The sequence below is a fragment of the Haliotis rubra genome, unplaced genomic scaffold, assembly GCF_003918875.1.
Source record: "Haliotis rubra isolate DU_JTF1 unplaced genomic scaffold, ASM391887v1 Scf68, whole genome shotgun sequence".
Taxonomy (NCBI): Eukaryota; Metazoa; Mollusca; class Gastropoda; order Lepetellida; family Haliotidae; genus Haliotis; species Haliotis rubra.
Window position 1 is genome coordinate 2,353,433 of NW_025767390.1, and position 18,310 is coordinate 2,371,742.

The window sequence follows — 18,310 nt, forward strand, 5'->3', positions numbered from 1 at the left end:
GCCATTCTCTCTGTAACGCTGCTCAAGGTCATCCAGAGTCTGGGGTTGAACATGGAGACCGTAAACACGACTTCCAATAATGTCCCAAGCATGTTCAATAGGATTCAGATCAAATGACCTTGCAGGCCAGTCCATATGTGTGATGTTGTTGATCTAAGCAACATCGTTAACAACTCTTTCTCAGGCATTATCATCCATGGACGGGCATTATCATCCATAAAAATGAAGTTAGGACCCGCTTGTTGTACCAGAGGAATGATTACAGGTAGGTTTACACCGATCAGGTGCATGTGTGAAGAGTGGAGCACGTTCATGCCACACATTTTACATGTTTCTGAGGGTGGTTGTGTTCGGGCGATGTTGTCAATGATATCCGATAAATCAATTTGACAGTCACTAAAGGTTATGTATTCTTTGAATATTTACCTTTCAGTAACATGTCAGCAAAATTCCCTTTCGAGATTGATAAAGATATAACACTGAAAATACTTGTTGCTTAAATTTGTGTGAGGAGTATATTAACTAACAGTAACACGTTGGGACTACTTAGCTGGTTTAGTTAGTGTTACTATAGTTATATTACAATTAGTTTTTATTTAAGTAAAGTTATTGTGGTTTGAATAAGGGAATGAATAAACTTTTAAAACTATAGTTGTTGTTACTTTAGAATTTGAATCCCATGAAAATCAGATGTTAGTTCATGCTACCTCTGAACACAGATCTAAGGACACCCTCTTAGGTTCACACCAGTGTGGCATTGTGTGGACTTTGACAGATATTCACCAATTGGTCATTTGCCAGTTCACTTCTTAAGCGGGCTTGCTTGAAGAGCGATTTACAGCAGTACGAGTGCACCACGTGACTCAGTATTCGTGCTGCTGTCAGTCGCTCTTCAATGTGCTTCGCCGGGTGGCCCTCGAGTTCACTTCTTAAGCGGGCTTGCTTGAAGAGCGATTTACAGCAGTACGAGTACACCACGGGACTCAGTATTCGTGCTGCTGTCAGTCGCTCTTCAATGTGCTTCGCCGGTAGGCCCTCGAGGACCGAAACTTTATGACTGCTCCGTACTCAAGCTTATCCATTTCTGCCGTTACAATAGGGGTAGACGTGACCGGAAACTAGCGACATGTGAATGTCAGTTTTACGCTTATGTGAATGATGTAAAGCATTCTTCAATATCATACAGCTGTTTTTTTCATGCACGTATATAAAGTATTTTAGGCTAAAAACGTTTTTGAAAGACCTTCGTATAAGGTCTATTGACATGACATTATCCAAGGATTTGTTTGTTTGTTGTTTAACGCCACACTCAGCAATATCCCAGCTGTATGGCGACGGTATGTAAATAATCGAATATGCACCAGGCAACCCAGTATTGTAACATCATGAGCATCGATCAATCTACTCAGTTGGGATACGATGACATTTGTCAACGATTAATACGTTTTCTAAAATATCAAACTAAATGCGAATATTGTCTCAAAGTATATTTCGGTCCTTCTTGAATACAGTAGCCCAGTTTCACGTCGCGCTCAGTTGCCATCAAACTATCACTATCTGTGACTCCCTCTACTTGGGTCGTACCATGGATGGACATCTGAATTTAAACCTCTCGACGTTACTGAGTAAGGTTGAAGGGGTCGTTGTCGGCATGGGTACTACAGGTATGAGCAGCAACAGGTTAAGCAACGTTGGGCTCGGACAGCCCTTGGATGGGTGACCGTGTTTGCAGCTTGACTCCTGAGAGTTTCTAGGACTTCAGTCCTGCCCCACAACGAAGCGCATGTGATGCATGTGGTCTCACCTTAGGCAAGTGAGTTTGTTCAAAATTGCCTCTGTTCACCCAGCAGAAAGTGGGTACCCGGTTGGGTAAAGTCATGTGACTATAACCTTCTAGCGCCTAACAGGCAGCTTGGGTTATCCGGGGTAATAATAATAAGGGTGTTAGCGCTTAGAGCATGCTTTGTTGCGTGGAGATTAGCGCATTATAAGACTTCTCATTATTATTATTATTATTATTATTATTATTATGAGTTCGGAAAACCTCCACTCCAAAAACAACTGGAGTCTGTGACTATTTGAAACGGCATTTTGCTTGTCTGACACTCAGTTCTGTACCGTCCAGCAGGACACAACCATCAACAAAATTAACAGTGATATTGTGATTCTGTCCAACATACTTCACTCTTCTAAGATAACTGTGAACTGCCTTGTTTTCATCCTGAATTTGACATGCTTCACAAGAGGATCATCAGACAAAAAGATCTACGCAAACGTTTGCAATAATGATCTGTCACTGAGAGATTCCACTTTCATCAAACAAAGTCATCCCATTAAAATTGATAAATATACTAAAGGAAAAAAGTAACTGGGCATGACATAAAATTGCATAAAATGTAAGTTGTTTGAAAAAGCTATCACAATAACCTTAAATAAACATGTATCAAAGCAATTTGCAGGAAATGAGATGTCACTTTGTGCGCAATGAGTTTCATACACTTGTTAATGAAAATTGAAGAACGGTTGATTATTCTCTAGCCTCTGAATGTTGTGGGAAAACACGGTAATTTCAACCTAAACTGCGTGAACGTCATGCCACGACGTACATAAAGTCAGCGTCTGACATTCCAGGAGATTGGAATAGTCCCAAATGATGTGGTCAAACATTCTGTGTCCTTCGAGACACTATCTCGTCTACGTGGAGACGTTTTCAACATAATGAGAACGTGAGAGATGTGCCTCTAAGGACCGGCCGTCCACGCGTGACATCACGTCAGCAAGACAACAACATTCGGCTGACCCGTCTAAGGAATCAATTCCAGACTGCCAGTTCGACTGCTCGGACCATTCTTGGCTTATGTCCAATCAGTTCAAGGGCTGTACGGAACCGACTGAGGGAGCACAACATCCGGCCACGTGGCCCGCAATACGTCCAATTTTGCTCCCACGTCACCGACAGGCACGCCTTGACTGGTGCAGACAGCGTCTACGGTACAGGAGACAAGATTGGTATCGTGATCTGTTCACAGATGAGTCGAGTTTTCATCTGGACAGATCAAATATAAAGGCAAGGGTGTACAGACGGCGAGGTGAACGGTATGTTGACGCGTCCGTTGTTCAACGTCGACAGTTTGGTGGCGAGAGCGTTATGGTCTAGAAGCCAGATCCCCCAAATAGTGAAAATGTGGTGCAGTTCTGGCGACCGAATGGAATGTGATTTTTCACAATCAGGAATGATTTGGCTTTGATTTAAAGCCGGTTGTCATCAGCTACGGTGCGTGACTACAGTACAGAGGCCCTTTTAAGGTGCAACATGTCATGTCAGTTATGGCAATATTTTAACCGATAACTGGATGGTTTAATTTAATAACTCTGGTTTGGTTTGACCGATTTTCATAACAAAAATAGTTTTTAATGATCAGACCATGATTTAAAATTGTGGACAATAATATTACATATATGCTCATCGCAAAAATATTTTGGTAAGGTCAAAGGTCAGTTTTAATAGAAAGGGCATTTGATGAGAAAATGTGAGTTGAACTTTACAAATTATAGGTAGTTTTTCCCAAATTATGTGTTTCTGATTCAGCTATATCATTTGAAGATCATATAAACCTTTGGTTGGCATTGTATTCATGAAAAACCATTACAAGGAAATAAAGGTTTGTACTTTGTATTTAGATCAGCAAAACATAAGATAATTTCAGCTCCATGCTTTACAAAGTATCAACAATACTAAATATGTCGAAGATACTGTTGAACTATCATACAAATTTGCGTTTATTGACATTCTAGCAGAAACAACAATTCAGCTGATGTCAGAAGGAGATATGTTTTGATAAGTGTCAGTATTGCACTGACATGCTGTGAAACCCTTAAAGCTGATGGATAATAGTATGACATCCTAATGGAAGGTTTACAATTGACATTATGGTGTTCCATTTTTTCTGTTTACAATGTGAAATATTACGACTTTGGTTTTATTTATTTATTTTACACCGGCAATCATTGATACATTGTAAAAGATATGACACACTGATCAGAAAGGCGTTATGGTATCTTACCACCAAATATACACACAGTCATGTCATCATAACACAAGCAACATTACCTTCATATCAATTCGTATTTATTGTTCTAATAGTCATAGTGTATTCCCAGTTGACATGTTAGTCAATGTCAACATTGTCAAGATCACGGGAACATGATTCATGTCCACATCCACATGCCGAAGCATACAACAGGTTCAACCTCTTGCAGCTACTCCTTCCTGTACATTGGCGTTTATATGCACAGATATGTTGAAGAAGGTCCACGGAAACGATTTGGTCTTAACTTATTTGCAACCTTATCACAGAGGAATATTTGATGAAGATCTATTACGAAAGAAACGTACTGCTTTAAATACAAAACATTAAGTGCCTAGTTTTGTGGACAACTCAAAAAGAAATTCCTAGACAATATTCATATAAACGTCTTGCTTCTACTGTAACGTTCATAAAAATATGCATACCTTGGTTTTAGTAATATGTAATTATATACACAAAAGAGTTACACATAGCATGGTCATGACACTATGAGCATCGATCTTCACAAGTGGGATACGATAGCATGCATCAAACAAGTAAGTGAGAACGACCACCCGATCACATTAGTTCGCTCTTACAACATGGGTTGCTGAAGATCAATTTTGACCCAATTAACATATTTGTGAACCTGCCAGAATGGTTAATGAATAAATGCATAGTCAGTCTCATGATATCTATTGTAGATCATTCCAAATGCTATTACTGACAACAGAATGTATGTCGCCAATATCTTTTCTGGTCTCTGCATAAGTCGTACCTCAGAGAGCCAATTGTCAAGCTGCATTTAATCAATATCAGCTGTTACGTACACGCACAGAAGTTGGTATATACGTTGACAGACGCTTTAGAATTATATTTTGCGCGGAAAACTTTGAATCGTCTATACATATTGACAATAGTGAGTGACCTCGTCTAGATGGATACTAAAAGACCAACTGTCGTTCCTTTCCCGATTTCCATATGTCGCATGACTACGTTGTCCTTCAAGCAGAGAGTGTATGAACTGACAATAGTTATCGTATCATGGAATTGGCTCACGTCAATCACTGTCTTCATCAGCTGACGCACGTCGACAGTACAGCGTCAGCTCTAACATATTGACAGACCTCACCCAGATGAACATTACCAAGTCGGCTGTAGTCAACTGCATTGTTCCAACAGCTGTGATCAGCAGAGTGTGTTTCAAATGCTTGCCCAGATCTATATATTTAGTTTCCGAATGCTAATATTACTAGGATTAAGGTTTTTAAATGCGTTTCCCTCCTTGTAAGAACCACATTCGCTCTGTATCGCTGGGACCTTACACATGCCAGTAGTCTGTCTCATACTCCAAACTTTCGGCCCAGCCCCTTCTGTAATGCAATAGTCCAAAATGAAGCCAGTCTAGTTCTGAGTCTCCGAACTCACTGGGGCTAATTCAGTATATTTTTCAGAGGCTTCCGCTTGGTATAACGTGCCAGGATCCTGTAATTATGGACCCAAACATGCTCCGGGTATGCTTATTGTGTTTTCAAGACCATATCTATGTTTCCGAATTTCTCCCACATTAAACAAACTGTTGTTAGATCCAACATTAAACTTGCACGCTGTGTAGCCTTTTTATGGCATTGGGTTCTGTGCGTGCGTTTGTTTATTATTTTCTTTGTTGCATTTGTATGGGCTGGGGCTATTCAAGATGAAATCCATCTAAGCAGGATGAATTGATTATATTTATTCATGGGTAAATTTTCATAATGTTTGCACTGTAAACTGATCAACATGTGGATGCTTGATGGGCATTTAGAAGTTGGAAGATAACATAACAACGTATGGTATGGATTTACAACTTCTTTATTATTTCCAACACAACGTTTCTAGGCTGCTTCTTAGTAGCTCAGAAACGTCGTGTATTTATGATAATGAATATTTGCTTGATATTGTATGGAATATGGAAAGGTTAATCCAAGTACATTGTATGTACAATTGCTTGTGCGATCTCTTAATCAGGATGATTATTTTCTTCAATTATCCATGGGGTAGTGGAGATAGAGGAAAGATGGGAGGTATATGTTCAAGACGTTAATGCGTTGATACGTCCAGACATCCAGATAACCTGCAGCGTTGCTTGAAATACTAAATCAATACATTTGAAAAAAAGCTTACCTAAAAGAACTTTGAAAAGTAAAACAACACTGTGTGAAAGTACCTGTGAGTAATGCAGCTTTAAGCAGGTTTCGATCACAAGTATTTTTACAGATGTTTTGTTTTTGATTGAATGCATGAATCATGAATCAAGAACAGCACTGTATAATGCATTGATGCGAAACATGTTCCAAACTGTAATGTTGTCAGTGAACTCCCAATAAACCAGGAGAGAGTAATAACATATTGCATAGCCTAAACAACTATCAAACCTCAATGTGAATAACACAATGTGAACCCAGATTTTCTGTGACCATTTTGTTTTAGTACTGGTAACATGAGCATATATAATGTGTTCAAATACATACCCTTGATATCCGGAATGATGCACAAGGTTTTAAGCCATGAAAACATTTGAAAACTTGCAAGTTTACAAATGTTTTTCCACCTAAGGAAATATTCATATTTCGAACCCAAGTAAACTTAGAAAAGAGTCGGAAATTACATCACCTATATTACAATCAAAAGGAATGCATTGGGAATACTGTGTATTTCAGAGGTATATGATGGGTGTGTACATTTGGTGGTAAGATACCATAACGCCTTTCTGATCAGTGTGTGATATCTTTTGCTGGTGTAAAATACATAAATAAAACCTAAGTCGTAATATTTCACATTGTAAACAGAAAAAATGGAACACCATAATGTCACTTGTAAACCTTTCATTAGGATGTCATACTATTATCCATCAACTGTAAGGGTATCACGGCATGTCATTGCAGCTGGAGCGTGAAGTGACACATATATTAACAATATTGACACTTATCAAAACATATCTCCTTCTGACATCAGTTGAATTGTTGAGTTTCATGCATGCAGTGCCAACCAAAGATATGTATGATCTTCAAATGATATAGCTGAATTATAAAAACATAATTTTGGTAAAATTACCTTAAATTTGTAAAATTGATAAAGTTGCAAATAAGTTAAGACTAAATTGTTTCCGTGGACCTTCTTCAACTTCATAACTGTGCATGTAAAAGTCAATGTACAGGAAGGTGTCAAAGAGGTTGAACCTGTTGTGTACTTCGGCATGTGGATGTGGACTTGAAACATGTTCCCGTGATCTTGACATTGTTGACATTGGCTACCATGTCAACTAGAAATACACTATGACTATTAGGAACAATAGACACGAATTGATATGAAGGTAATGTTGCTAGAGTTATGATGACATGGCTGACTCATCATTCTTTGATGAGCAAAGAAAGACATCTGGAATAATAGAATTTTACATTTAAGAGTTTTCTGTTATGTTGTGTGATTTTAGAGATAGTCCGACAGTATCATCGACATATTTGGTATCGTTGACTATGTAAAGCATGTAACTGTTACTGTTGAACAGACATTATATAATATTTTGCTGATCTAGATACAAAGTACCAACTTTTGTTTCCTTGTAATGTTTTTTCATGCATACAGTGCAAACCAAAGGTATATATGATCTTCAAATGATATAGCTGAATTAAAAGACATAATTTTGGAAACAATTACCTTTGATTTGTAAAGTTCAACTCATATTTTCTCATCAAATTCCCTTTCTATTAAAATTGACCTTTGACCTTACCAAAATATTTTTGCGATGAACATATATGTAATATTATTGTCCACAATTTTCAATCATGATCTGAGCATTCCAAAACTACTATTTTGATGAAAATCGGTCGCTCCAAAACAAACTTATTAAATTAAACCACCCAGTTATCGGTTAAAATATTGCCATAAATGACATGACATGTTGCACCTTAAAAGGGCCTCTGTACGGTAGTCACGCATGGTAGCTGATGACAACCGGCTTTAAATCAAAGCTAAATCATTCCTGATTGTGAAAAATCACATCCCGTTTGGTCGCCAGAACTGCACCACATTTTCACAATTTGGGGGGTTTGGCTTCTAGACCATTACAGCATGGGGGACATTCACATCTCATGGTTGGACACAGCTTGTCATTGTCAGTGGCAATCTCACAGGTCTGCGATACAGGGATGAGATCATTGGGCCTGGTCTGCAGCCGTTCATTGAAATACATCGATGTAACTTTATCCTTCAGGAAGATAATGTCCGACCATATCCGTGTGACAGATTCCTGAAACAGCAGAACATTCAGGTACCTCCCTGGCCAGCTGTTTCTCCGGACCTGTCCCCTATTGATCACACTGGGTGAAATCGAGATACGTTTACGTCAATCGCAAAAGCTGTATTTGGACAAGGGGTGGTTCAGACATGGAACAACATTCCCCAAGCTTTCTTCAATCGCTTTATGCGTTGTCGTTGTCAAGCCATCATCAACGCCAATGGTGGACACACACGACACTGAATTTGTGAACTGACTTTTGACGCCACATCTCTTCAACTGTGTGTCGCGATGCTTTGTGTCAAATCGTAAAGATTTCGATATTATCCAGTCAACAGGTAAACAGTGATTAACACCATAAAACATATCATCTGTTTGTATTAAAACAGGCATTACATCAAATAATGCACAGTTACTTTATTCCAGTAGTATTTAAGCGATTAAGGGAAAAGCAAGGGTGTTGGGCTCCATTGTGAGGAGTATTTGTTGTTTCGTCCAACTAACAACACCAAAAAAGTAAGATCCGGGTTAGAATTAATCTTCAGTAACTCATGCTTGTCGTAAGAGGCGACTAACGGGATCGGGTGGTCAGGCTCACAGACTTGGTTGACACATGTCATCGTATCCCAATTGCGTAGATCGATGCTCATGCTATTTATCACTGGATTGTCTGTTCCAGACTCGATGATTTACATACCGCAGTTATAAAGCTGTTATATTGCGCAGCGTGAACCTAAACTCACTCACTCACTCACCAAAAGAATATGAGAGGATGGGCACAGTGTAAGTATTTGTGTCTTTGTTGAGTTGTGTTAGTTTTTCAGCTCCGAACTTCAGATTTTCGTTAGTATTATAAGTATCATTATTACATAGATATGTGAAGGTGTACATTGGTATATACCGTATGTACATTTTGACCTTTGTTTGCAGATGATAACAAAGATACGACACTCCTCACATCGTCTGACATACCCAATAGCCGTAAAGAGTTTGTACCCATGATAACATACATTCAGTAATATAGCCTTGTCAGTGTCAGTAGATCCCAGTTGACCGGAGCACCACATCACAACCATGACGGGTATAGCAGGCGACAGAAACAACATTGCTAATGGGATTCTCTCTGGAATTGTGCTGGGATGTGGTAAGTTTAGTGGTTCAATGAGTGAGTAGGTGAGATGGTTGCTGGTTGGTTGGTTGGTTGGTTTGTTTAACGCCGCAATCAGCAATATTCCAGCTATATGGCGGAGGTCTGTAACTAATCGAGTCTGGACCAGACAATCCAGTGATCAACAGAATAAGCATCGTTATACACAATTTGTATACGATGACATGTGTCAACCAAGTCACTGAGCCTGACCACCCGATCCCCTTAGTCGTCTCTTTACTGGGTTGCTGAAGACTAATTCTAATCCGGATCTTCACGGGTTGAGCGAGAGTGAGTGAGCGGTTGCGTGAGTGAGTGGGTGGGTTAGAGGGTGGATGGGTGAGTGGTTGAGTGAGTAGTTGAGTGAGAGTGAGAATGGTTGAGTGAGTGCTTGAGTGAGAGTGAGAGCAAGAGTGGTTGGGTGAGAGTGAGTGAGAATGATTGAGTCAGTGATTGGTTGAGTGAGTCAGTGAGTGGACAGATGTTGATTCTATTTTCCTTTCTCCTGCAATTCCAATTTTCTCGTTGAATTCGCCTTAGAGCTGCTATAACATTCAAGTAGTCACATACCGACATTGTGACATCGTATCTGCAGTTCCCAGCCCCAACGAGTGAGGCCTACAAAGCATGAACGTATTTCTGGAACAGCGCAGGTGATGTTATCGTGGATAACAAGAGATTTATATCACGTTATCTTTACAGTGACAGTGCGTGACTGAGCGTACTGTCAGACCCATGGTACGACAGACATCACACTCTAGAAACACATATTCTAAAATGTTTGTTTGTTGTTTAACGCCGCATATTCCAGCTATATGGCTACCGTGTGTAAGTAATCGAATCTGGACCAAACAATCCAGTGATCAACATCGATCTACGCAATTAGGTCAGCAATCAAGTCAGCGAACCTGACCACCCGAACCCTTCAGTCCCCTCTTACGACAAACATGGGTTACTGAACATCAAATCTAACCCGGACCTATCACAGGTACAAGGAGCGGTCGGGTAGGCTTGTCGTTAAAGCGTTCGCTCGTCACGACAAATACCCGGGTTCGATTCCCGAATGGGTGCAATGTGTGAAGCCAAGTACTGGTGGCCCTTGCCGTGATATTGGAATTATGCTAAAAGCCGCGTGAAACTAAACTCACTCACTCACACGCAGGTACAAGCTGAGGCCTACAAACAGATGCAACAGCTGATCTCTGTAGCACCCTCACTAATCATGAAATGCTTCCGTTTAATATATCCAATGTCTAAACCTGAAAGAGACCTTACTATCCTCGTTTGGCACTGATGTTTGGCCTTTCAAATAATGAAAACAATCATCCATCATCATAGTGATACCCCATTATATGATAAAAAACAATTATCAGTACACGTATATTCGCATCCTCGATAATCTCCAGGGTATACGTTACGATATATCTCCACTTGTACCCTGGATGCATCTACGGCTCGGCCCGATAATTTTATTACCTCCCTTCGCTGGCTCCGCATTCTCACAGTAGCCAATCAGCTAGCAGCTGTTACAACCGAGCTTGCCAGTGTCAATAAAGATAGCGGTCGCAGCCGCGAAGGTTTGATCGCAGTGCCACTCAGATTTTTGGGAGAAATCATACTGACAAATTGACAGGTCTGAAACCTTAAAATATATGCAAGGAGTCTTTCTACCTCTTTCAATTATGTTGCCAAGTTTAATCGGTTAGATAAAAGAAGTGAAAGTGAGTTGTGATTGGTACGCTCAACTTCACAACGTAGACACCTGATTGGATAAAACCAGTAAAGGGAGGTAATAAAATCATGGGGCCGAGCCATAGATGCATCCAGGGTATAGTGGAAATTTATCGGAACGTATACCCTGGAGATTATCGAGGATGGTATGTTCGTGGATGCATGTTATAATCGAACAGAATGTTTGGACCCATTAGCAGTGAGTGTGAGTGAGTGAGTTGGTTTTGTTATGCCGCTTTAGCAATATTCCACCTGTATCATGGCGGGGGAAACCAAGACTGAGCTTCAAGTGTTGTGACCAGGTGAGAATCGAACCCGGGTATTCGGCGCGACAGGTGAATGCTTAAACCACTAGGCTACCACGCCATGCCTTTACCCATTTGGAGTTATGGGACTGAGAAATATATATACCTATATATACGGATTGACCAATTTGCTCAAAACGGTTATGCAGCAGACAAACAGCTGTTAAAAGATTAGGTCACCCTTGTCCCTCGTAAGGGCGCAGTTCAGATATAAGTGATTCATCAGCGTGACATTCTAGTCACCTTGTTCATGAGTTAAGGTAATGTTATAACCTGTGAACATCCGGGTGAGAACTGGTCTTCAGCAACCCATGCTTATAGTAAGAGGCAACTAAGGGGATCGGGTGGTCAACTCGCTAGCTTGGTTGACACATGTCATCGTATCTAAATTGCGTATATCGATGTTCATGCTGTTGATCACTGGATTATCTGGCCCGGAGTTGATGATTTACAGACCGCCCGGCGTTAAACAAGAAACAAAAAAGACATTTCATACACTTTCTGATCGTAATGTACTGTTCAAATCCATCTTTCTTAAAATTTCAGGGATCGTTTTCAGCGCTTTGGCGGCTGTGATTATAAAAAAAATCATCTCACTTGAGAACCTACCTTCAGACGAAGGCTCACTGACCACATTGTCTACTTTGCCTGTGTGGGCTTTGGGATTTGCTGTAAGTATCATTCTTTTCTCAGTTTTTGTCATATATTCATTTTTTACAATTGTACTGTTGGAATGCCTATATTGGTCCCTGAGTGCGAATGAAACAGCTGTCTTTACTTGTTAATATAAATTTGAAGATATATGCCCTTTATCAACAAGAGACCCGTGAATATCCAGGTTAGATTGGGTCTTCAGTAACCCATGCTCGTTGTAAGAGCCGACTAACGGGATCTGGCGGTCAGGCTCGCTAACTTGGTTGACACATGTGATCGGTTCTCAATTGCGATGGTTATGATGCTGATCACTGGATTGTCTGGTTTAGACTCGATTATTTACAGACTGCCGCGATATAGCTGGAATATTGCTGATTGCGGCGTTAAACCAGCAACCAAACACTCGTCCATAAGAGTCCTTAAACTGCATGTATTCAGGGACTTAAATGATCATCAAAATTTTGCATTCCTTGTTTAATCTATATTTTGGTTTTAGTACATTGTACCGGGACTGATGGGGCTTGTTGCAACATTCGTCAAAGCAAAAGGAATGGTAAGCTAGATCGTCATATTCTTTAACGGAGATAGTCACTATGATTTACATTTTTGAAAGATTGTATCAAAGGTGACTGGTGAATTTAATATAATGCAGTTTAATGTTATTTCATTATATTTTTATATAAAAGATAATATAGCCGTAGTATATCAATGAAATAATGGCATGATGGCTTGTATAGTTTCATACATGATCAAAGAGACCCCGGCATATGGTTCCAATCATGAAGTTCCTCGAGAAATTCAAAGCATAATACTAACATTAACAGTCTTTTCTATATTAATCTTGATGGCCTGAAGAGACAGGGGCGGCGGGGTAGCCTAGTGGTTAAAGCGTTCGCTCGTCACGCCGAAGACCCGGGTTCGATTCCCCACATTGGTACAAAGTGTGAAGCCCATATCTGTTGGAATTGGCTATTTGATGGTTATTGAACGATATTAGACCATTGATATACCTGAAGCTGAAGTTAAACATAAAGGGTGCGCAAGGGGATGCCTACTTCTTCTCTTAATGTTTTACCCCCAGCATTACACATATTGTTTTCACGGTAAACTTCAAATTACATTTGCTTTATATTTTGACAAATGGTCCTCAACCTCAGACGATGGATATGTAGGCATATCTGTTCATACCGTACATTGGGGTGGTAGGCTAGAAGACCCGGGTTCGATTCTCCACATGGGCACAATGTGTGAAGACCATTTCTGGTGTCCCCCGCCGAAGTATTGCTGGATATTGCTAAAAGCAGCATAAAACTACTCACTCACTCATAAAACGTTTAAGACGTTAACAGTATAAAACAACCAAAATACTGATATTTACTGACGTAAAATTGAATATAATTCAGTATGGTGGTTGTGCATAAATTATACATATTGTTGTTGATTCATGCAAAATTTCCTCTTCAGTACATCACCCATATGGTGTTCTCTATCATCACGCTTCTCGCCATGGGAATCTTCTTCGTCCTTGGAATAATCAGCATCGCCGCCCTAGCTGAACTGAATGTAAATGTACCTCAGTGCATGTATGTAACAATCTATAACATATATCGTTATCCTCCATGTTATTCATTATACATATCCAACTAAAATCGTTATTCTTGTAGTCTTCATGTCCGATAGGTGGGTTAGCTTGATCGTTAAAGTGCCGATGTATGTATGTAACAATCTGTAACATATATCGTTATCCTCCACGTTATTCATTATACATGTCCAACTAAATCGTTATTCTTGTAGTCTTCATGTCCGATAGGAGGGTTAGCCTGATCGTTAAAGTGCCGACGTATGTATGTAACAATCTATAACATATATCGTTATCCTCATTGTTATTTATTATGCATATCCAACTAAAAATCGTTATTCTTGTAGTCTTCATGTCCGATAGGTGGGTTAGCTTGATCGTTAAAGTGCCGATGGTTAACAATCTATAACATATATCGTTATCCTCCAGTTATTCATTATACATATCCAATGTATCGTTATTCAGTCTATAAGGAGGGTTATATCGTTAAAGTGCCGATGTTATCCTCAATCTATAACATATATCGTTATTCATTATTTATTATCCAACTAAAATCGTTATTCTTGTAGTCTTCATGTCCGACAGGAGAGTTAGCCTGATCGTTAAAGTGCCGATGTATGTATGTAACAATCTATAACATATATCGTTATCCTCCATGTTATTTATTATGCATATCCAACTAAAATCGTTATTCTTGTAGTCTTCATGTCCGATAGGAGGGTTAGCTTGATCGTTAAAGCGCCGATGTATGTATGTAACAATCTATAACATATATCGTTATCCTCCATGTTATTTATTATGCATATCCAACTAAAATCGTTATTCTTGTAGTCTTCATGTCCGATAGGAGGGTTAGCCTGATCGTTAAAGCGGTTAGCCTGATGTATGTATGTATGTATGTTACAACCTGTAACATATATCAGTATCCTCCATGTTATTTATTATGAATATCCAATTAAAATGGTTATTCTTGTAGTCTTCATGTCCGATAGGAGGGTTAGCCTGATCGTTAAAGTGCCGATGTATCTATGTTACAACCTGTAACATATATCAGTATCCTCCATGTTATTTATTATGAATATCCAATTAAAATGGTTATTCTTGTAGTCTTCATGTCCGATAGGAGGGTTAGCCTGATCGTTAAAGTGCCGATGTATGTATGTAACAATCTATAACATATATCGTTATCCTCCATGTTATTCATTATACATATCCAACTAAAATCGTTATTCTTGTAGTCTTCATGTCCGATAGGAGGGTTAGCCTGAGCGTTAAAGTGCCGATGTATGTATGCAACAATCTATAACATATTTCGTTATCCTCCATGTTATTTATTATGCATATCCAACTAAAATCGTTATTCTTGTAGTCTTCATGTCCGATAGGAGGGTTAGCTTGATCGTTAAAGTGCCGATGTATGTATGTAACAACCTATAACATATATCAGTATCCTCCATGTTATTTATTATACATATCCAACTAACATCGTTATTCTTGTAGTCTTCATGTCCGATAGGAGGGTTAGCCTGATCGTTAAAGCGCCGATGTATGAATGTAACAATCTATAACATATTTCGTTATCCTCCATGTTATTTATTATGCATATCCAACTAAAATCGTTATTCTTGTAGTCTTCATAGGTCCGATAGGGTATGTATGTAACAATCTATAACATATATCGTTATCCTCCACGTTATTCATTTAGCCTAATGGATAATGCGTCAATGTATGAATGTTACAATCTGTAACATATATCGTTATCCTTCCATGTTATTAATTATACATTTCCAACTCAATCATTATTCATTTAGTCTTCACCTCAAATAGAACACTGGAATACGATGACATGTATCAACAAAGTCAGCGAACCTGACCACCCGATCCCGTTAGTCGGGAGCATAGGTTGCTGAAGATCAATTGTAACATGATCTTTACAGGTCCGCTGTTCTGGTACGTCTGATGACGAGCGCTGTGAAGAGGATGCTCCAGTGCAGAGGGGTGCAGGGGGTTATGTCTGTTAAATGTTTATCTGGAAGTAAGATTTGGTAGAAATCCGAATGCCATTATCTCTGTTCCAGTCCTCCAGACACCGGATGTGACATTCCATCAAGTCTGTATTCCATGTGTATCAGCGTGATAGTTTTCATTATCTTGGGATGGATCTTCACCCTCGTCACTACCATCCTGTCGGGAATCCTCGCCTGTCGAAATGAGGTAAGCCAGTTCCAGGACCCGTGAAGATCCGGGTTACAATTGTCAAATTAGTTTCGTGGGATCAAAACCACTAACGATTTGGGGACCAATTTATATGAGGTTTAGATAATCTGTTACATAAAACAGATTCGAACCACGGACCTTCTGATCTGAGGTCGGACACCTTGTCCACATGACCAAAGAGGATAACCCTGTCGGTAAGGTGACAAAGTTAAGATGCCATCTGTGGGATGAGTCCACGCCCTGCTACATCGTCTCCATCATTCGTTTTCTTGAAGCTCATCAACACTGAAACAATGGAGTAACCCGTGAAGATCCTTTTTAGAATTGGTCTTCAGCAACCCATGCATGCCGGAAGAGGCGACTAACGGCATCGGGTGATCAGGCTCGCTGACGTGGTTGACATGTCATCGCATCCCATCTGCGTACATCAATGCTCATGATGTTGATCACTGGACTGTCTGGTTCAGAGTCGATTATTTACAGACGGGCGCAATATAGCTGGAATATTGCTGAGTGCATGGTTAAACTGCAAACAAACAAACTATTATACCGACAGGAAATATTTTACGCCCGTTTCATAGTAACTTGTTGATAAATGTTTCGAAATGCTTTTCGGTTCATAAGTTACATGAAATACTTTAGTGCGATTTAAAACCCAAAGGGCAATTTTCAACCTTCGTATTGTTGATTTAATCCTGCCTTGAATATCTTTCCTTATTTCATCGTTTTATTCTTTTTGTTCCAGAATAACGCGCATTTGGTATACATGCAGAATGTGCCGCCATCAATGACTACCGTGGCAGTTACCTCAGCAGCCAGTTGCTATTCTAACCCTAACTATCCCACGAAATATTAGTCACAATGACGTCACGACGTTGACGTTCAATCGCAAGACTTGCGTGGGAACTTCCAAAACACAAATTGAGGCAGAATTAGATTTTAGAATTAGAATCAGTCATTCTGTTTAAACTTTCATATTGGCATTGCTTTCTGACTTTATGGATTTATCCTTATAAAATATGATTACACAATACCATTTAGAAAGTGGTCAAATGTAACATATGTTATATTTGGGATTACAATCGCCAGCACTCAAAGTCAGCCGCCTAACCCGCTCAGCGGAAGTCGCGGTGGCTGAGCGGGTTAGGCGACTGGCTTTGTGTGCTGGCGATTAGGTGCCTGACTCTGAGGGTGTGGGTTCGAATCCCGGATGGGGCTCAACTCAAAGAGTACTAGAATTTGTACTGTACTAAGAAAGTGTAATCCCAAATATAACATACGTTACCGTATAACATAATCAATCCATTACAAAGTTTACGGATCTCACTCTTAAAATCGAAAACTTTTTTAAAAAAACGAAAAAATAATGATGACGTCTTATATTAAAAATCAGCGACGGTAAAGATCGCCTCGACCCGAATATGCAAATGGAATGTCGCTAAACATTCAAATTTATTATTTATGAAAGCCCAGACTAGGCCAAGATGTGTTTATATTTCATCCCCTCCCAATCCATATCAAACGTTGACATAAGTATACAAATACAAACAAGGCTCTTTGATAAAAAATAGCAAAACAATTTCTCGAACATCCGACCACGGCTGAAATCCGTAAACCAAAATGTGCGTATGTCCCAAGATGTCATGTGGTGTTTTCAGAACAATGTATGACTTTTCTCATTTGCAGATTTAGTCCATTTAATTCGTTTTGAAATTTTGACACATACTTTGTAATCACATACATGAAATTAAAAAAGAACAAATTTTTGTTTTCGCGTCGTTTGAATTCTGTACAAAATAAAGCAAAAATCGTTCCCATAAGATGTCAACTGAACGTTGAGTTCTACTTAAGATTCTAACTATATCACACAAAAATATGTTTTGAGAAGACAACCTGAAACTGTGAGATTGGCGCAGTTCGGTGAACAGTAAAAAGTGCTTCAAAGTGTTTAACCTCGAATCAAACATTAAATCCAGACATTTAATTTGTCAGACAGACAAATTGATGAAAACATTGTGACTATCTGCAAATGCAAGCCTAGGGGCCTCGGCGTTTCTCCTGGAATCTCAAATGACGTAACGGTACAGAAAGCAAGTTGAAATGATTTATCAGTATCCGGATATACATGACAGTTTGTGATCCGTGAAGCAAACTCGCTGATTTGGCATGAAACACATCATCGTATCCCAATTGCGTAGATTGGTGCTCATGCTGTTGATCACTGGATTGCTTGGTGCAGATTCGATTATTTACAGACTGACGCCGTATAGCAACGACCTACGCAACTGGGAACCGATGACATGTGTCAACTAAGTCAGCGAGCCTGACCATCCG

General features: G+C 39.5%; 1 protein-coding gene across 1 annotated transcript; it reads left to right on the forward strand.

The window, feature by feature from the left end:
* The first annotated feature begins 9,338 nt into the window (after positions 1–9,338).
* Positions 9,339–16,891, forward strand: LOC124257962. The gene is made up of 6 exons (XM_046692036.1): positions 9,339–9,487; positions 12,073–12,197; positions 12,677–12,733; positions 13,645–13,763; positions 15,838–15,973; positions 16,722–16,891. Exons 1-6 carry the CDS (start codon positions 9,418–9,420, stop codon positions 16,830–16,832), a joined length of 618 nt encoding a protein of 205 aa, XP_046547992.1. The 5' UTR covers positions 9,339–9,417; the 3' UTR covers positions 16,833–16,891.
* The last annotated feature ends 1,419 nt before the right edge of the window (positions 16,892–18,310 follow it).

Coding starts and splice junctions, on each gene's coding strand:
- LOC124257962 (XM_046692036.1), top strand. CDS start 9,418: ATGACGGGTATAGCAGGCGACAGAAACAACATTGCTAATGGGATTCTC. Junction 13,764..15,837: donor GTAAATGTACCTCAGTGCAT/GTATGTAACAAT, acceptor TCTCTGTTCCAG/TCCTCCAGACACCGGATGTG. Junction 15,974..16,721: donor TCCTCGCCTGTCGAAATGAG/GTAAGCCAGTTC, acceptor TTTTTGTTCCAG/AATAACGCGCATTTGGTATA.